Below are 26470 nucleotides of genomic sequence, written 5' to 3' on the forward strand. Positions count from 1 at the left end.
TCTTCTTTTCTTAAACGGTGATTCTTTTCTTCTTTCTTTCTTTTTTTTTGCTCATTCTTTTGCTAATTCTCTCTTTTCTTTTGCTATCTCTATTTTTGCTCTTTTTTCATTCTTTATTTCTTGTTTTTATTTTGCTGTTTTTCTTTCCTTTTTTCTCCCTTTCTACCTTCTTTTTTCCATTTCCATCTTCCCTCTTTCATTTGTCCCCTCCCCTTTTTTTATTCATCTGTTATTTCCTCTATTCATTCAGAAAATGAAATGTGAACAATGGTATTCATGTCGGTCCAAATTCACAAACTGGTTCCAGTTATTAGTGTAGTTTAGACCCAGGACCAAGGCCAGGTACTGAGGAGAACTAAATGAACTTCTTAAATGCATTGTTTAATTTCTAAGTAATGTTTGTAGTATTGTAATAACTTGCTTTAGAACAAAAACACACAGGAAGTATTTATCTGTAGTTCATTAAGAAAATGTAATCGGCGTATTTTCATTTGTCACCTGCCACATTACCTTTTTACAATTCAAATTCAGAAATGTCCTTTGCATTTTAAATTTTTTATACTGAACTACTTACATTGGATTTCAGTAAAACTTGACAAAGTCAGACTGAAACTGCTGAGTAAGATTTGAGCACATGAATGTTATTAAAATGAAGATACAAATTTTTGTAAAGCAGTTAAATGTTTTATTTGACGTTTTCTCTAAACTGCATTGATCTGGCAAAACCTGCATACCCGTCAGATGAGCCATCAGGGTGGGGCTACTGCACGTTAAAGCCTGATTTACGCTTCAATCCGTAAACAATGTTAATGCTTCCAGAGTGTGGGAAAGACACTTTAAAATAAACCTCCAATCACTAGTGCTAAGGCAACTCATGCAGTTCTCAGTAAGTTACTGTATCGAGAACATCATCCGTATCCCAATGCTGATATTAGGTGTCCTATAGGAAGCCCATGTGGACCCAATGAAGATCCAAGTTCTGGATTGAGCCTGTAGATTAGTAAACTGTAAAAAAAATAAAAAATAAAATAAAAAAAATTGCGTTTATGTAAGGATACTTATACCTGGGCAAAAAAAACTGACATTCTTTTGCTACAAAATGCAAAAAAACCCCACTTCCATTACGGTTAAATTTCCCTTTTTCTGGAAGTCCCAGAAATCTGCGTTTGATATAAACATTAATGAATCAAAAGTCCCGATTTGTATTTGAATCACACTTTCTGTAACAGAAGCAGAACCCTATACAAACAAATCATTTGATTTAGATTTTAGATCAACCGATGTCACACAGCAGCTCAGTGCCAATTCGCACAGTAATCAATGATGGCTACAATGAGTCCAGTAACACAAAAGAAGACTTGTGCATATCTCAGGTATGGAACTACAGATTTGTGTTATTCGTCTTGTGTAAGTCAAATCCATAATGACATTTAAACCAGACATGAACCAGATCCTGTTTTTAGCACTTCTTAAAGGTCCTCAATAAACAGCATCCATTGTCCTGACATTAAACTATTGCGGTCTAAACTCTCTGAAACATAGTGATCCCACTGTTCTAATTTTACTGCTATTGTAATGAGTGAACTAATGAGAAAGTTCACGTGTAAACTATTAAGCATTTTACAGGCTTTAAAAACGTATTTTCATATGAAACAGGTCGATATGTTTAGTAAGCTAAAGTAAGTGTGTACAGTGTGATTAGAATAATGTGAACTGAATTCACTACAGCGTTTGAAGTTTACTAAAAATTTTGCATCACTGAATCATTAAGTCACTAATACAACGGGGAATTTTTTAGAAAAAAAAAGGAAAGAATTTTAACTTTATAACTTGATTTTTTTTTTTTTTTTTTTTTTTTTTAAATAAACGCAAAACTTTCGAGTTTAAAATGTTTTATTTTTTATTAAATGGATTAAATAAAATTTCATAAATAGAAAGATTTAATAGTTTACACTTGTTAGACCCCATTTGGGTAATACAGATGTGTATACAAGAGTGTGTGTATTTGTGTTTTTGTGTGTGTTTTACATTTAATATTGAACTTTCTAATGCAAACTATGTTCTACTTAACCGTTCTACATATTTCAGCATACTTTAATGAATGTCTTCATTCCCTCCATCCTTCACTTATTCACTGATCTGTGGAAGTCAGGATTTCCCCCCTTTATGACAAATTGTTGAAGCTAGACATAAAACTCAAAAAGAATACATATAGTAAAAACGAAAGTGGCACCGATTTCACGCATGTTTAAACCAAAACCTGAGTTTTAGTGACACTGCGCTAACTCGAGTTTCTTTTTTTATATCCCTGGTACGAGTTAGGTAGGAATATGTGTACGTTAGTCTTCTACTAAGTACCCTTTTCAAATATGTTGCACATATAGACGGTTTAGACTGAAAAATTATCAGTTCTTACTGTAGCTTTAGATTTCTATTCTTGGTATAAAACCCAGTGTGGTCTCCTGTTGAGATCTTTTGTTGTTTACCACGGCTTTAAAGAGTGGTAGTTTGCATTAATACCATAGTATCCAAGTCAACAAGATCACCCCTTTTTAGCCCAATGCCATTTTGAGGCTTTTTTTTTATTTTTTTGCAAGGTGCTTCAAAACATTGTTGAATTGGATGAGCATGCAGGTGTACAGGTATATATTAATTGTATCTAATCTGTGGTTAAAATAAAAATAAATAGCCTCTTCATTTAGAGACTTGCTGCTGATGGTTATCGTTGTTCACCTTGTGTGTCCGACTTGAGTTCCCAAACTTGTGCATTAACAGTTCTTTTACATTTACCTTGTTGTTGGCTTTTATTTTTATAAACCAGTAAATTTTTTTTAAGTGGATTGTTTTATACTTCATATATTCAGTTGACCAACGACATGATTTTGTCCATGCCGGTTGCTTATAGAATTAGATTTTTAAATAGAGTAACCATTACCAAACTAACCAGTAAATACTGGATTATTGAAAATATACAGGCCAGCCTTCTATTCAGTGTTAATATTTTAAAAGGTCACAATTGTCAACAGGTCTATGATCATAGCTAATCAAACTATTTCTGCGTGTAAACAGTAAAATCAGCTGCCGTGTTTAAATCGTTCTTTAAAATAACACTTAGTCTTGCTTTTTAACTTATTTGGTACCCGTGTACTTCTAGATTAGTGGTTTGTTTCGAGGTTTTCTGAACTGCTATTGATCCGATTTTGTTTTTGCAGAATTTGCACATACTGTCGTCGGTCATTCCATTTATCTCTCGTATGTTTTCGACAAAAAAAAAAAAAAAGGTCATCTCTTGTCCTGTTTGCTTTTTATTCACAGAATCCCAGAACTCTGCCAAAGTGATACGTGCCAACAAGCCTAGGTCCAGGAAGTCTAGTAAGGTAGGTGGTAAACTGGCGCAATGCTAAGAAGCTTGCAGCAGTTCTTTTCTTGAACGTTTAAATGTATGTGATTTGCTTTTTATTTTTCTTGAAGAAAAGAATCTGAATGTGTTTTTTTTTTTTTTTTAGGTGTTTAAATAAAAAAGTGATGGTAGTCTGGTGCAAAAGTAAATTGAGATGTTCAGGGCCAATTGTACATGGTCTTGATCCCATAGTTATTTCAGCTAGACATGAAAATGTCTAGCTGACCCTAACCCTAACCCTAACCCTAACCCTAACCCTAACCCATCAAAAGTGTGAAATGAATAAAAGTCAATAGTGCCAGTCAAATTGTATTTCCCACCCCCAATGCAATTCCTGCTCCCAAAACAGTCACCAGTCAGACTGTAATACCCACCCCAGTTCAATTCCTGCTCCCCAAGCCCATCACCAGATTGCAGTACCCACCCACAGAGCAATTCCGGTTTTGCAAACCTGTCACCAATCAAACTGTGGTACCCACCCCTAGTGCAATTCCTGCTCCCCAAGCCCATCAAAGGGTTGTAGTACCCACCCACAGAGCGATTCCTGCTTCCCAAGCCAATCACCAATCAGACTGTAGTACCCACTCCAGTGCAATTCCTGCTCCCCAAGCCCATCACCAATCAGACTGTAGTACCCACCCCAGTGCAATTCCTGCTCCCCAAGCCCATCACCAATCAGACTGTGGTACCCACCCCTAGTGCAATTCCTGCTCCCCAAGCCCATCAAAGGGTTGTAGTACCCACCCACAGAGCGATTCCTGCTCCCCAAGCCCATCACCAATCAGACTATAGTACCCACCCCCCAGTGCAATTCCTGCTCCCCAAGCCCATCACCAATCAGACTGTAGTACCACCCCAGTGCAATTCCTGCTCCCCAAGCCCATCACCAATCAGACTGTAGTACCCACCCACAGAGCAATTTTTGTTGACAAAACAGTCACCAACCAGACTGTAGTTCCAACTCGCAGTGCAGTTCCTTCGAACTCCTGCTCCTAAAACCCGACAACAATAAATAATGCAGTCCCCACCCCTTCCAGTGCAGTTCCTGCTCCCCTGTTTATAATCAGACTGTAGTTCCCACCAAAGTGCAATTTTTTTACGACATTTGGCAGACGCACTTATCCTGAGCGTGAACGGTTAAGGGCCTGGCTCAAGGGCTCAGCAGTGGTGGGATTTGAACCTGTGACCTTCTTAACAAAAGTCCAATGCCTTAACCACTGAGCTACCACCTTCCTGTAGACTGTAGTAACCCCCCCCAGTTGAATTCCTGCTCCACAAATCAGTCACCAATCAGACTGTAGACCCAGTTACTGGCTAAGGTGTAGTTTCCACCCCAGCACAGTTTCTACCTCCTTGCTGCAAATTGTATATGGAGGCTGCAGCTCTGATTTTAGAAGGAATTGTTGCTCTTTTTGAGTTGTCCTGAACAATCTTTACTGTCAAATGCGATCCTACTAAGTTAAATTCCTCATCTCTAATCCATCAGCACATTAATCTATAGCAGTAAAGTTACATGTTCAGACGATACTTACCTGTGAAAATTCAAGGTTAATTGTAGTGGTTAAAGATATATAGACAATGTGTAGGCCAAATGGAATGCAAACCCGATCTTAATCTAAACAATGTTTAGGTTGTGTAATCCCTTGCTGCTTTTTTCTCCGCATAATAATTGTCGTTTTGTGAACACTGATTTGTGGCCTGTCGGTGTGATCTCTATTTTGTGTTGTGTTATGTGTAACATGAATGAAAGAAGGCGTTGGATCTGGATTTGTGGTTAAGATACTTGAGTTGGAAGTCAGCAGCAGCCAATCACATCGCAGTTCACTTTGTGTTTGTGTGTGTAGGTGTGTTTGGGTTCACTGGCTTCTGTGTGGGTGTTTTGTTCTCTCTTTTTTTTTTTAAAAACATGTCAACATAAGAGTTTAATGGTTTCCCCCTGGCATTAGAACTGTTTGGAAATTGGGCCAAAAAAAATCAAATGTTTGAAACCTAATGTGAATGTCAGAAAAACCTGGCTCTATTCTAAATGTGTGTATGATATATGAACGTGTATTGTAAAGTTAATCCAGTAACCCCATAATCCCCATAATTGATTCACTAGGTCAGGGGTCCCCAAACTTTTTTCTGTAAAGGCCATACCATTTTTCCTTTTTTTAAATATGGGTTGGGTCGGTCTGTAACAGAAAATTATATTGGCTGGAGGGTATTATTATCATCAGTATTATTGTGGAGAATGTATTATGTATTTATTTTGCCTCCTAATGATGTATACAAATATTTGTATATTAATTGTTATTGAAATTAAAACATTTAATTATGCACATGGTTGGTCAGTGAATCTAACAAATAATTAGGCTAATGATTTAAATATCTAGGAGTCGATTGATTCTTGGATTTTGCCAATAGCTAGGTTTAATTGTACTTGCAGATAATGGATTAATCAATAGTTTTTAAAATGGATACTGGATAAAACAAACTAACTGGACACTGTAAAATAGTACTGAACTTGATAAAAAAATACTGTATAATTAAAATGTGCTAAAATAAATTGGAATATAATTATAAATAAATATATTTGTGATTAATAAATAATAAATAAAATAGATCGCTCTTCATTCCGCTTCCAGTCTTGCGTGTAATAACAAACAGCACGTGGCTTCAGTGACTCTCCTCTAGAGGCCGCTCTCGTAATGACAGCCGACCGGAAGCCGGAAAAACTATCTGTATGGATTTTTGCTGATAATTACAGCTTTTAACTATCGCTGCCGTCGACCTCTATTAACAAATTTGGAAAAATTGTTTGAAAGCCAACGTTTATTATCAAAAACAGATTTAATAAGTTAAACATATGCAAAATTGTATTTAAAAAATATGCCCTTGGCATTGGTCAGAGTTCCAAATGTGGGGGCGGGCTGTAGTTTTTGGACCCCTGCACTAGGTATTTGATTAGTGTTTATCTGCTAAATATATAGGTAATATACAAAGCCAGTCTTCATTTCGTTCTTCATTTGTTTTCGTTGTCTTTAATACTTTCTGGTCCATAGCTGCAAAGCCATACTTAAATATTTGCCACACAGGAAAATACACATTATAGAATTCTGGGAAATCTCTTTTCTATAGCAGTTCTTGGGGACAAAAATATGACCTAGCTTTTTCCGAAGGAAGAACTGCTGATTGTGTGTGGAAATATAAACAAAAACTGCTGCTCGGCAGTGGCATAAGGCGAGACACAAGTTCCAGGGCAGTAGTTCGTAGAGTGACAAAAATGTCTGATGCTGACAACCTGCACAGAAAGGAAGCAGTGGAAATCGTAAACCTGCCAAACACCAAAATCTGAAAAGGCGGTCAAGTACATCCTTTAAGCGCTTACTACATTTAAGGTTTGTTTGAGTGTGTAGTAATCAAGGTCTGAATTATAATTCCTCTGTTTCCGGGGTCCAAGCACTTCAGGCTGAAAATGTTTTGGATTGTTTTTGTTTCCTTTTTGTTTTCCTGTCAGTCTGTGTTGTGTCCCCAAAAATATAAAATAAAAATCATCCTGTCCTTTTCAATATACTTTTTCTGTGGCTAAAGCAGAGACCAAAAAACCATGTGACTGAAAGGTGCACTAGTAAACTCTAGTAGTGGCTAAGTTCCATTCATTTTAATGGTGACAATCATATACATCACTTTTCTAGGTGGTCTTATTTTAGGTCTTTGCTTTTTGCTGAATAAACGCTTTTAGGAATGTTTTTGTGCCATATTGTATTTCAAGCTAATATGCATAATATGCAAATGCCATAACATGGAAATACCAAACAAAATGTGAACTTCTGATGATTTCTTAAATCTCGGGTAGGATTCGGCCTTCAGTTGCATTTAATCAGACACTTTTCATTCTGTCCTTTAGATAATTATAACGAAGTCTGTTACACCGATGCGCTGTCTGCAATAAAATGCGTGGCACTGGATATACGGAGACCAGAAATTTTACGTTCATTCTTATTTGACTTGTTCGGTTTACCAAAATATATTTTTTTCCTCACATGCATCTAGGGATTATAACCGTTTAATAGACCACTTAGAGATCTTTAGCACTGCTATAAGGGCTCTGTTATAATGATGCATTCATGTCCTGATTTTATATAAAAAATGTATTGATGTTGTGTACTTGCTGTTTTGTTCAGTGTTAATTTTTTTTTCTTCTCTTCTTCTTCTTCTTCGTTTCCTGTTTTTGTGGCTCTTCTCCCTCACACAGTCGAGTGATTTCAGTGACATCACCAACTGGCCCACCCCTGGAGAAATCGCCAATAAAGAGGTGAGGGGGTAAAAGGTTTTAAAATCAATTTTATTTTGGAACACAATGTTACATATTTTTTGTATCTTCTAATATAGTGTTACATTAGATAAGTTTTCTGCAAATGTTACACAATTTTAGGTATTGCATTGCATATTTTGGCATATTAAAATCGTATTTATTTTTCCTGTTTCGGACGTTTGACGTATTTCAGCATCATTTTTATTATTACAATGAGAAATTGACGCTCTTATTACAATATAGTTTAATAATTATTTTCCAATTTAGAGAATTTTTTTCTTCAATGTTAGAGAAAATAAAATTACTCCATAGAAATCGTTGTTGGTTTTTAAACGACTGCTTTAAACGGAAAGATTGCATTTCATTTTAATTACACAAGAACAATTACTACATAGGAAACGGTCGCTTTTTTAATAACACTATCGGATATAGCTGTTTTTTTTTGTTTGTTTGTTTTTTTCTTTCATTTGTTTTTTGTTTTGTTTTTCTACCCATATCTATGGTGACGCTGTTTGATAATTTGACAAGAAAAGTTTCTTTCCTCAGGCAATCTGCCCCATGAACTCTTAAACTCTCTCCCCATTGTGCAATAAAATAAACCGTATGCGCAATACCACTTTTACTAATCTAAATCTGTACTTTTATGTTTAATAATACTCCTTTTTATTTATTTAAAAAAAATGTGCAATTGCTTTTATATTTTTATTTTATTTTTTCCGTTTTAAAAATGTGCAACTGGAAGCTTCTATCAACAAAACCAATTACTTGTAAGTGCAAACATACTTGGCAATAAAGCTCATTCTGATTCTGATACTGAATGTTAGCCTGAAACTGTAGCCCCAGGATAAAGCATTTGATTGATTGCCTTTGGAAATACATTGATGCATCAGAGCAGCGTCTGAACAACTTATGGATTTGCTCTAGAATCCTACTGGCTGTGACTTGTTCAAATAATGATGGCATTTTTTTTACATTTATAGAGTGCTTTTCTATAAAACCATGCTCACATTCGGTCAAATACACAAGTACAGTGCCCTCCAGAAATGTAATGAAACTGAGCAAAGATTAATAGCTAAAATATACACTTTATTGACAAAAGTATTGGAGCACATGGCTTTTCCAGTCACACGTGGTTCTTCCCACAAAGTTGGAGGCACACATGTCTTTGGATGTGGTATCAAACCTTTTCTAGCATTGCAATGCCCCTGTGCACAAAGCCAGCTCCATGAACGCATGATCTGCTTAGCTTGGGTTGAATTGGAAGATCTGTAGATTATAAAGCCATCAAACCGATTGAACACATTTGGGATGAATGTGAACCCTGACTGGACCTCAGGCCTTCTTACCATCCTTACATCAATACATGACTTTACTACAAACCCTTGTGTTTGAATGAGCACAAATCTTCACAAGCACGCTCCAAAATCTTCCCTTTCCCAAAAGAGTGGAGGTTATTGTAATGGCAGATGTGGGACCAGATGTGGAATGGGATGTCCAGAAAGCATATAAGAATCTCATGTGTCCACAAACTGTTGTCCATTATGTGTATATATGTGGTGCTTTAAGATTAAGCTGACTTATTCTTTCATTTTAATTCATAATACATGTTAATTATATATAAATGTATTAATAAATATTATATATTATATCTTCTTCTTCTTCTTTCGGCTTCTCCCATTAAAGGGTTCACCACAGCGGATCATCCGTCTTCATACTGTCCTCTACATCTGCCTCTTTCAACCCAACCACCTGCATGTCTTCCCTCACCACATCCATAAACCTCCTCCTTGCTCTTCCCCTTTTCCTCCTCCCTGGTAGCTCCATCCTCAGCGTCTCCTACCGATATACACCATGTCCCTCCTCTGCACATGTCCAAACCATCTCAATCACACCTCCCTCACCTTGTCTCCAAAACGTCCTACATGCGCCGTCCCTCTAATAAACTCGTTTCTAATCCTGTCCATCGTCGTCACTCCCAACGAAAACCTCAACATCTTCAGCTCTGCTACCTCCAGCTCCACCCCCTGTCTTTTACTCAATGCCACTGTCTCTAATCCATACAACATCTCAGGTCTCACCACAGTCCTATAAACTTTCCCTTTCACTCTCACAGATACTCTTCTATCACAAATCACTCCTGCTATCACTCTTCTCCACCCACTCCACCCTGCCTGCACTCTTTTCTTCACTTCTCTAACACACTTTCCATTATATATTATATCTAATATTAAATATTCATACAAAATCTCATTTTAATTCATAATACATTATATAAATTTATTTATTAAATATAGTAATTATATATTAAACGTGTGTATATATTACAATATTTAATAAAAGAATATAGTGTGTGTTTGTATATACATATATTAGGGCTGCAGCATCAAACCGATAAAATCTATAATAATCGCCATTGAAATTCGTTGCGTCGTTATCGATTGGTTGGGCTGCTCAACTTACGTGTTGGCGTGAGGGTAAGATTACACAGCCGCTTGTGAAGTGGCGGAGTGTACAAGGTCAACCAGCAGCAGGATCTAGTGCGTGTCCCAGGTCACTGATGAAGACGTAACATCAGCACAGTAGGCAAAGATATCGATAGATTTAATTAAAACGGTGCGAACAAATGCGAAATCTAAAGGCAGCAAATAACCGCATCAGTAAACGATCACATTTACAGTCACTGTTGTGGTTTTCAGTAAATGTTTATGCGTTTGTACATCGATGCAAATTAATTATTTTTTTTAAATCAAGAGTGTCAGTTTGCTGTGTTTTTATGTTCCATTCTCTTTTTATAGCATCTGTCTACTACAACAGTAACTTATGTTTTTCAAACGTGCTTTACTGCGGCTTGACCACGTTCAAATGCTTGTTTTCAATGTTCGGGTATTAAATTTTTGCATATTTCATTTTTAAATATTATACAAAATCAAATTATTATATTCTAGATGCTTATATCTTCACAATTTAACAAAGTTTTATTTTTTTAAGCATGGTTGTCAACTTTCGATCTGCAATTATCAATAAAAACAATGCAAATGTTGATTTACAAATTAAAAAAAATATTGATTTATTTTTTTTACAGAAAGAAAAAACCCAGCATGAGTAAATTTGTTAAACGAGAAATCCCTCATGCACTTTTCATCAAGCAGCCACTATAAGCTTTAAAATGTCTAAATTAAAAAGAGCTAAACTCGATATCTTCCATTTTTTTTTACACTTTTATAAATAAATACTCTGAATTAGGGTTATACGGTGAGGAAAATAAGTATTTGAACACCCTGCTATTTTGCAAGTTCTCCCACTTAGAAATCATGGAGGGGTCTGAAATTGTCATCGTAGGTGCATGTCCACTGTGAGAGACATAATCTAAAAATCAGAAATAACAACGTATGATTTTTTTTTTTACTATTTATTTGTATGATACAGCTGCAAATAAGTATTTGAACACCTGAGAAAGTCAATGTTAATATTTGGTACAGTAGCCTTTGTTTGCAATTACAGAGGTCAAACGTTTCCTGTAGTTTTTCACCAGGTTTGCACACACTGCAGAAGGGATTTTGGCCCACTCCTCCACACAGATCTTCTCTAGATCAGTCAGGTTTCTGGCCTGTTGCTGAGAAACACGGAGTTTAAGCTCCCTCCAAAGATTCTCTATTGGCTTTAGGTCTGGAGACTGGCTAGGCCACGCCAGAACCTTGATATGCTTCTTACAGAGCCACTCCTTGGTTATCCTGGCTGTGTGCTTCGGGTCATTGCCATGTTGGAAGACCCAGCCTCGACCCATCTTCAATGCTCTAACTGAGGGAAGGAGGTTGTTCCCCAAAATCTCGCAATACATGGCCCCGGTCATCCTCTCCTTAATACAGTGCAGTCGCCCTGTCCCATGTGCAGAAAAACACCCCCAAAGCATGATGCTACCACCCCCATGCTTCACAGTAGGGATGGTGTTCTTGGGATGGTACTCATCATTCTTCTTCCTCCAAACACGTTTAGTGGAATTATGACCCAGAAGTTCTATTTTGGTCTCATCTGAGCACATGACTTTCTCCCATGACTCCTCTGGATCATCCAAATGGTCATTGGCAAACTTAAGACGTTCCTGGACATGTGCTGGTTTAAGCAGGGGAACCTTCCGTGCCATGCATGATTTCAAACCATGACGTCTTAGTGTATTACCAACAGTAACCTTAAACGGTGGTCCCAGCTCTTTTCAGGTCATTGACCAGCTCCTCCCGTGTAGTTCTGGGCGAATTTCTCACCTTCCTTAGGATCATTGAGACTCCACGAGGTAAGATCTTGCATGGAGCCCCAGTCCGAGGGAGATTGACAGTCATGTTTAGCTTCTTCCATTTTCTAATGATTGCTCCAACAGTGGACCTTTTTTCACCAAGCTGCTTGGCAATTTCGCCGTAGCCCTTTCCAGCCTTGTGGAGGTGTACAATTTTGTCTTATTTTCCTCACTGTATATAGTTATAATAAGCAAAACATCTTATAAAAAAAAAATAATGTAATCCGATTAATCGGGGGAAAAAAGTCGTCTGATTAATCTAATATCAAAATAATCATTCGTTGCAGCCCATATATATATATATATATATTTCATATTCACTCAGAAGGATTCAAAGTCCCAAGGTTGAGATGGTCATTTGCAGAATAATGATTTTGAGTGTTTTTCTTTATTTCTTTGTCAATTTTGAAGCAAATAATCTTGTTGGGCTTTATGGCCAACTGAACCTCCTGGCAGAGGCAACCAGAACATGTTGATGGTTCGTATGATTTCTGACCACAGCACATAATGCCAACTGTAGTTCTAAAAACATTCAGTGATCATGCTATAGAAAACTTACAGCCAGTAAGCACCTGTTTATTAGTGAAAGTTTTTGATCAAATGCAGAATAGAAATTAATTTGCATTTATTTAAATTCTAAAAATTTCATATTATAATATTTTACTTACATAATTACTGACTCTCATATTCTTTATTGGTTGTCAGTATTTTTTTTGCATATTGTAGTGTGTGTTATGGCACATTTTCAATAAAATACTATTATTTTTAAATAATTTTTTTTTTTCTTCTTGTATTTCTTTTATTCAGTTATTCATTAAAGGTATTCATGAACAGGCCCCAGAAACCACCCAATAACAGGAACTTTTGATTTCTAAATCGATGAAGACAAGTTTTCAAGCTGTTGACTGAATGAACGCTGATCTGTGCAAGACGATTTCAGATTTCAGGTCGGATTGTACTGACGTTAATGCTATCGATTATTCCGTAATTGATTGTTTCCGTCCATCATTCTATTTCTCCAGCAGCAGCTGAATGCACTAAATACGCAGGTTCAGAAAGTTCCAGCCGGGCGGAGGGAGAGAAGAAGGGAGCGTGGAGGAGAGAAGAGAGAGAAGGAGAGCGGCAGTGACGGGAGCGACAGTAAAGAGAACAGGGAGGCACAGCAGGAGACTTATCTAACCACCGAGCTGGAGAAGGAGACGGGCAAAGACACTCACAGCAGCGTCCCCCGCAGGAGAGGTGAGACTCGAACATACACTTGTACCTGTGCGGTCATGTGATCTATAGAAATGAAACGTGGACATATTTTAGAGTAGTCAATGTGCAGCTTGTACAGCAATACAGATTTACTGTCCTCTCAAAATAACAACCTACAGCCATTATTGTCTAAATAACTGGCAACAAAAGTGAGTACACCCTAAGTGAACATGTCAAGACTGTGTCCAAAGTGTGATATTTTGTCTGAGCACATTGTTATCCAGCACTGCGTTAATCCTCCTGGGTATGGAATTCATCAGAGCTGCACAGGTTGTTGCTGGAATCCTCTTCCATCCCTCCATAATGACATCACGGAGCTGCTGGATGTTAGACACCTTCAGCTTCCTCAGCAAGGCAGTTGTCATCTTGGCGGTGTGTTTGGGGTCATTATTATGTTGGAAAACTGTATATAAATATATGTTAGGGGTGTAACGAACACGCCTCGGTCTCCGTAGTGTTGTGACACGTCATATTCACTTAGGAGCAGCAGTGCCGAGAGAAACGGTTTAGCGAGGCCAAATCGATCTACATATAAAATATCGGTCACCTTCGAAACAATAAAAGTATAGCACATTTTCTAATAATTATATGTAATTTTTTTTTTTTACTAATGCAAATATGCTTAAAAAACACATCGCAAAACAAATGCACTTTTTTTTGATCGATGCATCGCGGCGTTAACATTTATTTACAAAAATTGTGTATCTGTTTTGGGATGCGTTGTGTTTAGCATATTTGCATAGGTAAAAAAAAACCTTTTTTTACATATAATTATTCATGCAAATCATTGAATCATATATATATGTTGTGTCGGTGTATTATTTGACACTGTAGGTGAGTTCTTGGTTGGGATTTGTTAAAGAGCATCCCGTATTTTTCGGACTATAAGCCGCAACTTTTTTCCCACGCTTAAACATCAAAGCGGCTGATATATGGATTTTTCCTGGGTTTTACCTGGGAACTTCAAGCCAAAAAACTGAACCCCATAACATTAGACCAATGAAATTTCCAAACGAAAAAACGCACTTCACCTGTGTTCTGAGCTGCACGGCATCGGGAGAAAAAACTTCCATTGGGTGATTTTTAAACGCAGGACGATGCCAAAGGATAAACTCCCGAGAGAAATAGTTGTGAAAGGAAGGAGGAAGACGGTGAACAATGACTTTCTTGGTCGGCTACTGTCTAGATACAAGCCGTTGCAACGTGTTGAGTCTGGGTGAAGGGAGAGCTTCAGTCAGAGATAGCTTTTCCAGTTGTAACAGAAATCATATAAGCACAGACAGGTTTCCAAAACTCGTGGTTTTTTATTTTTCTTGGCAACAGCGTTACGGCTTGGTCAAAAAAACTTAAAAAATGAGCATCAGAAAATAATAAGGACATAATCCTCAGTCTTACACACATGCAGTAATAGCGGAAAAATGCTGCGGCATGCTATTCCCAAAATACCGCTCTGCTCCTAAAGGAAGCGCAACATATTTCACCCGTTACACCTTATGTAACGTGTCTTTCGTTAAAGCCTGTGTAAAATACATTAGTATAGACACCTGCGGCTTATAGACAGGTGCGGCTTATTTATGTTAAAAATATTTGTAAAATTCAGTGGGGTGCGGCTTATATATGGGTGCGCTTTATAGTCCGGAAATTACGGTAATTCTTTGTATAACAGTAGTTTTGGTTGCAACATGCAAGATAAATTGCTGATACAACAAACACTTGATATAACACTTGCTGTATGGAGTCTTGCTCGTGTACAGTGTTTCGTAGTCACACAGATACTCTCCAGGACCGCAGATTTAAAAATGGCCCCTGAGCAAAACCCTCAACTGCTTAATAGTAAGTCTCACTAGATAAGAGCGTCTGCCAAAGGCCATAAATGTAAATGTAGTATGCAGGCAGTAAACATAAATGAAGTGAAAGTGCAAGTTATTTTGGGACTCGGAAATGTTTGGTGGTTTTCGAGGCCTTTCTGAAGAGTTTGGTGTTTTTTTTTTTTTTTTTTTTTTTTTTTGCCTCACACTTTTTTTTTTTTTTTTACTTTTATAATATATTCAGTGTGAATATTTACACCAGTGCTCTTACCTATTAAATATATATACTCACACATATACAAATATACACACCCCTCATGTGCACATTTCAGAAACCATTTTATTATATGTTCTCAAGGGACAATACTATTGAAATGAAACTTGGATATATTTTAGTCAATGTGCAGCCTGTATACGGTACAGATTTACAGCCATTATTGTCTAAATAACTGGCAACAAAAGTGAGTACACAATAAGTGAAAATGTCAAAACTGTGTCCAAAGTGTAATATTTTGTGAGCACATTGTTATCCACCACTGCCTTTATCCTCCTGGGTATGGAATTCATCAGAGCTGCACAGGTTGTGGCTGGGATCCTCTTCCACTACTTCCTAACGACATCACGGAGCTGCTGGAAGTTAGACACATGGCACTGCTTCACCTTCCGCTTGACGATGCACCACAGGTGCTCAATAGGGTTCAGGTTCCCATTAGCAGCGTTTCTCATGCATCCCCAGACCATGATGCTACCACCACCATGCACCATCTAAGCCAAACAAGTTCCATCTTAGATTTAACAGACAACAGGACATGGTTCCTGTAATTCATGCTCTTGGAAAGGTCGTCTTCAGCAAATTGATTGTGGGCTTTGTTGTGAGCAGCTTCAGAGGATGCTTCCTTCTGGGACGATGGCCATGAAAATCGACTTGTTGCAGTGTGCGGCGTACGGTCTGAGCACTGACAAGTGCACCTTCAGCTTCTGCAACCTCTAACGCAATGCTGCAGCACTCGTGCGTCTGTTTTTTTTTAAAGCAGCTTCTGCACCTGATGCATAGCGTGAGGACTAAACTTCTTTGATGGACCCTTGTGAGGAACCTGCTTTGGTAAACTTCTGTATGACCCTGAACACTGTACTGTAACAGTTTAAGGGTGATGCTGATCTTCTTATAGCCAAGGCCGTATCTGTGGAGAGCAACAATTCTAATTCTCAAATCTTCAGACAGTCTGTACTATGAGGTGCATGTTGAACATTCAGTGGTCAGTATGAGAGAATTGGGCTCAAAGCACCACATTTTAACTGCTTCAATACAAATGACACAAATTTATATGGTTTTGTCAAGCAGACAAAAACATGAACATGATGAATAGGACATTTGCGAAGTACGACGGACAGCTGTTTTCACTGAGGGTGTACTTACTTTTGTTTCCAGTTATTTAGACAATATTGGCTGTACAAGTTATTTTCAGAGGACAGTAAATCTGTACTGATATACAAGCTGCACTTTAACTAAAGGGGGGTACTCACTGTGTGTGTGTGTGTGTGTGTGTGTATATATATATTTATATATGTATGTATGTATGTATATATATAATTTTTATATATATTTATCTGTATGTATATATAAACTTACTACACCTTTGGTGAGATCATGGAGCACAGGGGTTTTAAACTATATTTTACTGAGGTACAAAAGTGTATATACACACACACACACACACACACACACACACACACACAGACACACACACACGCAGAGTTTAAATTTCCCCTAGCCCTGCATTTAACTCTTGATTCTGAAAGCTGCTGTTTATTTCGGAATTAATTGATCAAGGGTGAAGCCATGAAGAGCTTCTGTCTCCATATTTGAGGCTGTGCTGGTGGCCAGAGGGGGATGTGATTGGTATCGTGTTGCATCAGATCTCTGTAGCAGAGTTTTTAGGTTAGGTCATGGTGTTGAGTAAGACGGTGACGCTTGTGTGGTCGAAATGTATGATTTACCAAGAGGATGTTTCACTTTTTAAAAATTTTATTTAATGTTCTGATATAATGTGACATTAATTTTTTTATCTGTATTCGTTATATATCATTAGTGCTCTTTGCTGAATAGTTTGTATTATTGATTTGTGTGTGATGTGTGTGCAGGCTTCAGGAGAGATTTCAGCGATGACACGTCAAGTGCTCGCAGCGAAGGCGGCAGTGTCCGCGGTGGCCTTCGGGGACGGGGAAAGAGTCGTGGCAGGGGCAGAGGTCGTGGCCGAGGTAACCACATGCCCAGTATAGCAAAGGCTATACACGGAGTCCTTACTACACTGCAGTACAGTAGCTTGGGATTAAATAGGGGCATGTTTGGTCACTTTTTGAAGAAAATAAAGTATTTTTACAATCTTTTGTATGAATTATAATTTTTTTTTAAGGGTTTTGTCCTACTGGCACAAAAATATGCTCCTGTTAATCTGCTGTTATTTTCTTCTTGCAAACACACAGTGCAGTGAGTAAGATAAGCATACAAACACGTGGCAGGGGGGAAAAAAAAGGTCCAAAGTCTTGTGTGTACTTCTTGGAACGAATTGAAGCAGGATAAAAGTCATTTTCCCGAGTCGTTTAATAAATATCTAATATTTCTATATAGACAAATATAATATATCTGTATATAAATATAATATAACAGTCAAAAAAATTCATCTTTTAACACGCAGTGTGAATGCAAATGGTACAACTAATGAAAGATGAAAATAAATGCTGTTATTCAAATATAACCGCTCATGTGGCACATTTCTAGTGAAATTGACCTTAAAACAGTTAAATGTTGTATAGTGTAGAGGCGTGAAATGTGTGAACAAGAAAAGCACATCATGTACATGTAGTTTAGTGCAAAGTAATGGTAATAGTCATAAAATAATAATTTTTCTCCCACTTCTTTCCACATTTCACCCCATTTTCCCCCTCTTTCCCCCTTCTTCCCTTCAATTCTTTCTTCCCTTTTTTCCTCAATCCTTTTCCTCCCTTTTCCCCCCTCATTTCTTTGCCTCAATTCTTTTCCTCCCTTTTCCCCCCTCATTTCTTTCCCTTAATTATTTTCCTCAATCCTCCCCCCCCCCTCATTTCTTTCCCTCACTTCTTTTCCTCTATCCTTTCCTCCCCCAATTCTTTCCCCCAATTTTTTACCTCAATTATTTTCCTCGATTTTTTTTTTTCCCCCTAATTTCTTTCCCTTAATTCTTTCTTCCTTTTTTCCCTCTATTCTTCCCTCCAATGTTTTACTTGAATTCTTTTCCCTTAATTCTTTTTCCTCAATTCTTTTTCCTTAATTCTTTCTTCCAATTTTTTTCCTTGAATTTTTTCCCCCCAATTCTTTCTCTCTTCTTTCCCCACTTCTTCTCCCAGGCCGTTTTGACTACTCCCACAATTATCGGGAATCATACATGGATGGTTCCAATGTGCCTACAGAGTTTGGGACCAACATGATGTATTTCTACGATGACGGGAACCGGGTACAGATGTACACCATCGAGGAGAGTCTTCTCAAGGAGTACATCAAGCGGCAGATGTAAGTCTGCTTCCTGCTTTCCTTCTCCCCAAAGTGCCATTCAGCTTCCCGCTATCACATTTGAGCCACATGAACAGTGTTTCACATGTACAGTAGTGATAAGATCACATCAGTGTAGTGACTTGAATCTTTATCATCAAAATGAATGCAGTGTTTAATTTTTTTTGGAGTCATTAAGTTCATTTCGTTCCTTTGATCACAAATAAAAGGATATTAATAACCAATAATCAGATCCCTCAACATGTCTACATGCACGAAATTTGACTATTCTAATAATTTACATATATATACATATACATACATACATAGATAGATAGATATGCAGAGTGTCTATGGGAGTCACAAAAAAAACAAACGACTCTGACTTGAAGAGTCAAGAGATATAAATTCTACTCAATTCTGTTTCCTGTAAATAAAAATGACAGAAAATGAATGAATCACTCATTGAGACGACTTTTTCTTCTGAGTCACATTAAAGATTTATTGAATGCGGTAGAGGTGTGTTAAAACATAGTCACCAGTAGGCGGAGCTCTGATTACATTAGGTAGAGGAAAGGCAGCACATGGTTAAGGTCAGGGGTGGGTTGGTGTGTGTGTGTGTGTGTGTGTGTGTGTGTGTGTGTGTGTGTGTGTGTGTGTGTGTGTGTGTGTGTGTGTGTGTGTGTGTGTGTGTGTGTGTGTGTGTGTGTGTGTGTGTGTGTGTGTGTGTGTGTGTGTGTGTGTGTGTGTGTGTGTGTCCTATATTTAGCATTTCTACCTTAGGTGGAATTGTAAATGATCTGGAGATGAAACCCAGTGTGTGTGTGAAAAAATGTGTGCATGTCTGTGTGTATCCAATCATGTACTTTTGTAATTTAGACTAAAAGTAAGAGACCGGAAATGTGTGCCTAGATACGTGTGTGTGTGTAAGCGTGCAATACTATGTAAGGTAATATAGTCAATGGACTGGAAATGCAAAGCCAAGACTTTTCCCAGTACATAATCTGTGTAGATTTGTGTCAGTGTGGGAAAATCTGTGCATGTGTTTTTACTCAAGTAAGTGTGTGTGTGTGTGTGTGTTCTGTAATGTTTTTGAGTAAGCTCAGTCATGCTTGCTGCATTGTTTACTGAACCCCCACAGGGAGGGAGCTTGCACACGCACGCACGCACGCACGCACACACACACACACACACACACACACACACACACACACACACACACACACACACACACACAGAGGTCTGGAATCATCTCTCCCAAGTGCTTACATAATTGTGGTTTAAAGGGAGAGAGCTGCTCCTAAACTGTTTTTAAGTTCACGTATGAGGCGAGGGGGGGGGGGGGGGGGGGAGCCATTCAGGAGAACTGAAAGAGATAGACATGACACAAAAGGAGCAAGATGATGTGACTTTCGCAGACCGAGAAACATAAATGTAATCCAGTCTGTCCATCCCTCTCTCCATCTACCTACATGTCTATCTACCTATTTGTTTGTTTTGTTCTGTAATGGATATTACACAGGATGGGATCGATCCGGGTCTATATATCTATCGACCGAACAGTGTTTCTGTCTGTCCATATTTTCTGTCTGTCTGTCTGTCCTTTCTGTTTTTTCTGTCTGTCTCTGTCTGTCTGTCTGTCTGTCTGTCTGTCTGTTCTTTCTGTCTGTCTCTGTCTCTCTTTATCTGTCTATTATTTATCTGCTTACTTTTCTGTCTGCCTACCTGTGTATTTATCAGTCTGCCTGTGTATTTATCAGTCTGCCTACCTGTCTGTCTGCCTGCCCGTCTATCTTTCTATCTGTGTGTCTGTCTGTGTGTCCACCCGCCGGCCTGTTTACTTCTCGCAACTGTTAATTTACAGTAAATTTCTCATTGTTTAGTTTCATTAATTCAGTATGTAATTGCAGTGTCTGTTTTCACACTTTAATAAGTTTACACCCATAAATAAAACAATGTAATCACACAAGAATGAAACCGAATGCCCTGAGTGAACTGCTCCATGACTGCGCTGCACAGCTCCGCTACCATGAAGTAATCCAACCTCCGAGTGCATGGGTGTGCGACTTGCCTGCTAAAGTTAGCAGAGTAAAAGTAAAGGAATGCTGGGTGGAGATTCTGAAGTTTCTCCCAAAATGCTGCTCATCTTGTCTCTCTCTCTTCCTTTCTCTTCCTCTTTTTCTCTCTCTCTCTCTCTCTCTCTCTCTCTCTCTCTCTCTCTCTCTCTCTCTCTCTCACACTACTTTCTTGTTTTTTCTTTTTTTTTTTCCTTTTATGTCTGCTGTAGTCTTTAGTCTAATATTAGTTCATTAGGAAAATATAAGGCAAAAGTGCAGAATTATTTATTTAAGGCTTTATTCTTTTATTTCTTTTATTTCAAAAAAATTAAAAAAATCTTAAACAAGCGACTTAAGACTTCTGTTCAGAAGGTTGTGAGTTTAAATCTCAGCAACACCAAGCTGCCACTTCTGGGCTCTTAATTCTCAGCTGCTTAGTTGAACAAATGAGATAAATGTAAGTCGCTTTGGATAATGGTGTCTGGCTATTTCATTGCTCGCTCGCTCGCTCGCTCTCTCGCTCGCTCTCTCTCTCTCTCTCTCTCTCTCTCTCTCTCTCTCTCTCTCTCTCTCTCTCTCTCTCTCAGAGCCTCAGAGGCTCCACCCACAGGACAAAGTGTGCTAAATGTTGTGCACTTTTCTGGCCACAAGCTTCAGAATCGTGATGTTTCTGCACTTTCTCTGCATGTGCTGGCTTCCAGAAAATCAACTACTTTTATAAGTTGATGGACTCGTCTTCCGTGCCGTACAGTTTGAGATGCCATGTGCAAGTTTAGTATCAGTCAGGCAGGTCGGGCTTTCCTGGGCTTAAGGCCTCTGGGACTGGGTGTGAAATAGGCAGGTTTGTACAGGGCTTCTTGTATACTTTTACACAAGCAGATCAAGTGCTATAATTTGGAAGCATTGTTTACAGTATGGGCCAAAGCACTGGTTTTACCCACTATTGATAGAAAATGTATAAGTTTGTTGTATTACTAATTATTCTTGAAGTGTTCATTAGTTAGTTTTAGGGTGTTTTAGTATATGGTAGCATTTTTTTTTCTTCACTTTAAATAGGAGACCCAAGCCTGTTTCAGCATGACAAATCCCCCTGTGTCCGTGAAGATCTGCTTTACAAGGGTTGGAGTCGAAGGTCTCCTGCTATAGAGTTCCAACCCTATTTAACACCTTTGGGATGAACATAAACACTGACTGCATCCCAGGCATCCTCAACATCTCACCTACATCAGCCCCTGACTTTACTTACACACTGTGGCTGAATGAATCCCCACAAATGCACTTCAAGATCCAGTGGATCCTCCCAGAAGCTGGGGGTTACCACAAAATGGGGACAGTTGAGAAATCTTAAACGGATCTTATGGTCTGGTGTCCACAGACTGTTGTCCATATTCAGTCCGGAAAGTATTCACTGTGCTTTACTTTTCATTCATTTTGTTACGTTACAGTCTTATTTCCAAAATGGAGTAAATTCATTCTTTTCCTTTAAAGTTCTACAAAATACGTTGTCATGTGCCTTTTACTAAGGAGTAGCTTCCATCTGGATACTTTACCATAAAGGCCTGACTGGTAGAGTGCTGCAGAGATGGTTGTTCTTCTGGAAGGTTCTTCTCTCTACACAGAAAAATGCTGGAACACTTTCAGAGTAACCATCAGGTTTTTGGTCACCTCCCTGTCTAAGGTCCTTCTCCTGCGATCGCTCAGTTTGGCCAGTTGGCTCCGCTTTAGTAAGAGTCCTGGTGGTTCCAATCTTCTTCCATTTACGGATGATTGAGGCCACTGTGCTCATTAGGACGTTTAATGTTGCAGAAATGTTTGTCCCCTTCCCCAGATCTGTGCCTCGACACAATCTTGTCTCTGAGGTCTACAGACAATTCTTTGGAATTCATGGCTTGGTTTGTGCTCTGACCTGCACTGTTAACTGTGGGACCTTCTATAGACAGGTGTGTGCCTTTTCAAATCATGTCCAATCATCTGAATTTACCACAAGTGGACTCCAATCAAGTTGTAGAAACATTCCAAGGAAGATCAGTGGAAACAGGATGCAATTGAGATCATTTGGGTGTCATGGCAAAGGCTAATAAATTTGCAAAGATTTGACATTTCTTTTGTTGTCTCTATGGGGTTTTGTTTTTGTAGAATTTTAAGGAAAATAATGAATTTTATCCATTTTGGTATAAATCTGTAGCAACAAAATGTGCACAAAAGTGAAGTGCTGCATGATATTAGGTGCGTTTAATTTAGTTGCAAGTAAATCGAAATAATTTAATCATTTTGTTTCATTTGTTTTGGTTTATTCAAGCGAGTATTACTTCAGTCTGCACAACCTGGAGCGGGATTTCTTCCTGAGGAGAAAGATGGACACCAAGGGCTTCCTGCCCATCTCTCTCATCGCCGGCTTCCGCCGCATCCAAGCCCTTACCACCGACATCAGTCTCATCAAAGAGGTAACTTTTTTTGGCCCAGACCTCAATAATTGTTAGCTGTATAGTACATTCACTTACAATGGCTAAGAATAAAGGGTAAAAAAAAAAAAAGTATGCTCTTTTGGTTTTGAAGGTTGGGTGATATTTGCATATATAATAGTACGAATTATATATAATATATATATTATTTTTATATTATTTTTATAATACCTCTTAAGGTATCAGAGACTTTTTAGGACCTTTGGGTGAACCTTGATGGTGGCACTCAAATGATCTCTTGCGTTCGGCTTTGAATTTGAAGTTTCCTCAGATTCATTTTTCATACAAGTGCAAAAGAGTTTGAGTTGTATCTTTTCAATCGTGTGTGGGTGTGTTTGTGTGTTTAGGCAGTGAAAAACAGTGATGTCGTGGAGCTGGTCGATGAACAAATTCGGAGAAAGGATGATCCGGAGCACTGGCCGATCCCTGGGCCGCCTGTCAACTCCTCACACACGGACTTCAGCCAACTTATTAACTGTCCTGAGTTTATCCCTGGACAAACCTTCACCTCTCTTACTGCAGGTACTCAGCTCTGCTCATGCTCTTCCACTGGTACTAGTAGGTCCGCAATTTATATCCGTATACTCGTATAACTAATAAGAATTCTGTAATTATTTGTATCTTTATACTAGAGGTCGACCAATGGTTAATTTCCTGATTGCTTGGTTAGATCGTAATTACTAATTAATAATCAACAAATACATTCCTTTTAAAAAGGAAACTGCAGAAAAAACTTACACAAACTCCATGTAAAATAGTTCTGACCTTTATTACAAAAAAGTACTGAATCATGAAAATTTACTAAATAAAATAAATATGAATATATTCATTATAATAATAAATATTGAGGAAAATAAAAGACATGCATTCAAACTAACACCAAATAAATGCTGTTTGCATCCATAAAAAGAAAGAAAAAAAAAAAAGACACTTCTAATATACAGCATGTGACATCAGGGGTTTGTCTCCAGAGGCCACTCTTGTGCTGTATAATGCAACCCGGAAAACCTATCGCTATGGATATTTGCTGATTGTTCCAGCATTTAATAATCGGTGACAATCAGTAAAACTGCCGAATCGGTCGAATTCTATTTTTTTTCAATGATGCTATTCTACTATTTATCCAAAATGAAAAAACAAACAAAAAAACAAAGACACTTCAAATATACAGCATGTGATGTCAGGGGTTTGCCTCTAGAGGCCACTCTCATGTTGTATAATGCAACCCGGAAAACCTATCAATATGTATTTTTGCTGATTGTTCCAGCATTTAATAATCAGCAAAACCACAATACAAATAATCAGCAAAACCACTGAATCTGTCAAACTCTATTTTGTACAATTATGCTATTATACTATTTATCATTTTGACAAGCTATCATTAATATGCTTTAATAATAAACAATATGCCTATTGCTTAAGCACATTATCTGTAGAGTGGTTTGCTATTTATTCCATTATACAGGGAATAGGAACGTTTTGGAACTCTGAGTTGGCGACATTGGTTATTGCTTGGAACCAGCGAAAGCTCGTTTTCAACCCCTTGCCGTTAGTTATATTGGAGCGGTAGAGCGGTTTTGCAACAAGCGCTCGCTGTAAAACCTTTTATAAAAATGGTGATAGTGTGAATGCCGCACAAAGGGAATTTAGGCGTCATTACCAGTTAGGACGTCATGATCGGGTCCCGTCTGCTCATTTCCAAGAAACGGGTTCAGCCTTAAAAAGAAATCCCCGGTGCCGTTAAACGGCCTACACACCAGAGGCTGTTCTTGCCGCCACCGTGAGGAGCCCTCGCCGCTCCGTTCCACAACATGCATCATCGCTGTGTCGAGACGTTTCTTTAAAACGAAGCACCAGTGTTGTCATGTTCGCTCATGCGATTACATCGTAACTGGTAATAACGCCCAAATTCCCTCTTGCTCAAACTATCACTATTCCTATAAAAGGTTTTAAAAGGCGGACGCTTGTTGTGCACTATTCCACTACTCCTTTATAAGTAAATAATATAATATAATAAAATAATATATAATAAATAATCGCCAAATCTTATTTCCAAAATATCCTGTTTCCCTGTGCCACCCTGTACAAATATAACTAGTTATCATTGTATAATATGCAGTTGCAAATCCAACTTCTATAGTGTTTTGTTTTGCTTTTTTTTAATCAAATTTAGTTCTGAAGCGTTTACTTTCAAAATTTTGATCAAGTTCATGACTTCCTCAGTAATCGCAGTGCTAAGTCTGGTAATGTGCATGCTAATACTGCTGTATAGTATATGGACTCTGGCATCCACGAGCCTTCAGACTGTGATTTCAGTCACGCTTTCCGCATTTTTAATATTAAAAAATGTTAACATGGATTTACATGCTCACCTGCTTTTCAGTGTCGACTTCCCCAGCCAATCAGACCCCCATCGAGCCTCCTCCTGCTACCAACAGCCAATTAAATGACATCTCCAATACAGACACCAACCCGCTGTCTGAAGAGTCGTCTGCGGTCGAGGCAAAAATCGCATCCAGCTCGGACGAGAAAGCTGCCGAGGTGCAGTCCAATAGCACGCCTGATCCGGAGAGCCAGTGGGTTCAGGTGGAGAAGCGGCACAGGAACACATCGGTGAAAAACAAGGTAGAGGTCTGAAGACACAGAATTTCTCTCTTGGTTCAGGTTTAGAGTGCACATTACGCTTCTTATTTTTTTGAGCTCTGACCTCAACCCTATTGAACAGCTTTTAGATGAATTGGAACACTGACTACATCGCAGGCCTCCTACATCAGTACCTGACTTTACTAAAACCCTTGTAGCTGAATGAGCACTGAATGATCTTCCATCAAAAGAGTGGAGCTTATTATAACAGGGCACAGGGATTAACGTGGAATGCATTGTTTAAAAAGCAATATATTGAGTCAGACGTCCACACACTTTCGTCCGTCTAATGTATTTTACTTTAACATCTTCCCCATTAAGTGTAAATATATATATATATTTTTAACAATTCTCATTCCATTCCAACAACTTCATTATTCACCTTGTTTGTCTTTCGCTTTTCAATTTCTTTGCTCTCCCTTCATTTCTCTTTTCATTTCATTCCCTTTCTCCTCTGCCTTATCAGCCATCTGACACTCCTCATCAACTCCTTCCCTCTCCTCCTTCTTCTGTGTCTGAGCCTCCCCTCTTAACAGTTGAGTATCCCTGCTCTTCTTTTTCTGCCCTCGCTTCTCTTTTTTTTTTCTTCCCATTTTGTATTCTTAGTTTATTAGTTTATAGGGGAGTGGTGGCTCCAGCAGTTAAGGCGCTGGGTTGCCGATCGGAAGGTCGGGGGTTCAAGCCCCGGTATCGCCAAGCTGCCACTCTTGGGCCCTTGAGCAAGGCCCTTAA

The 26470-nt window shown here is 38.4% G+C and overlaps 1 protein-coding gene and 1 long non-coding RNA gene across 6 annotated transcripts in view; both read left to right on the forward strand.

The window, feature by feature from the left end:
• Window positions 1-26470, forward strand: part of larp1b (La ribonucleoprotein 1B) — a 55827-nt gene that overhangs the window by 16763 nt on the left and 12594 nt on the right. For 2 of the 5 annotated variants that reach the window (XM_083544568.1, XM_083544564.1), the window contains exons 2-10: window positions 3316-3377; window positions 7638-7697; window positions 13008-13224; window positions 17193-17309; window positions 18435-18597; window positions 22933-23077; window positions 23443-23617; window positions 25479-25720; window positions 26205-26273. In XM_083544568.1, coding sequence (XP_083400694.1) covers window positions 3316-3377; window positions 7638-7697; window positions 13008-13224; window positions 17193-17309; window positions 18435-18597; window positions 22933-23077; window positions 23443-23617; window positions 25479-25720; window positions 26205-26273 — 1250 coding nt within the window. The remainder of the gene's footprint in view (window positions 1-3315; window positions 3378-7637; window positions 7698-13007; window positions 13225-17192; window positions 17310-18434; window positions 18598-22932; window positions 23078-23442; window positions 23618-25478; window positions 25721-26204; window positions 26274-26470) is intronic. The other 3 variants (XM_083544565.1, XM_083544567.1, XM_083544566.1) reach the window with 3 other exon arrangements.
• Window positions 3667-5449, forward strand: LOC310727970. The gene is made up of 3 exons (XR_014534144.1): window positions 3667-3763; window positions 3818-4205; window positions 4260-5449. It is a non-coding gene; the product is annotated as an uncharacterized lncRNA (long non-coding RNA).

The sequence above is a fragment of the Silurus aristotelis genome (assembly GCF_946808225.1).
Source record: "Silurus aristotelis genome assembly, chromosome: 6".
NCBI lineage: Eukaryota > Metazoa > Chordata > Actinopteri > Siluriformes > Siluridae > Silurus > Silurus aristotelis.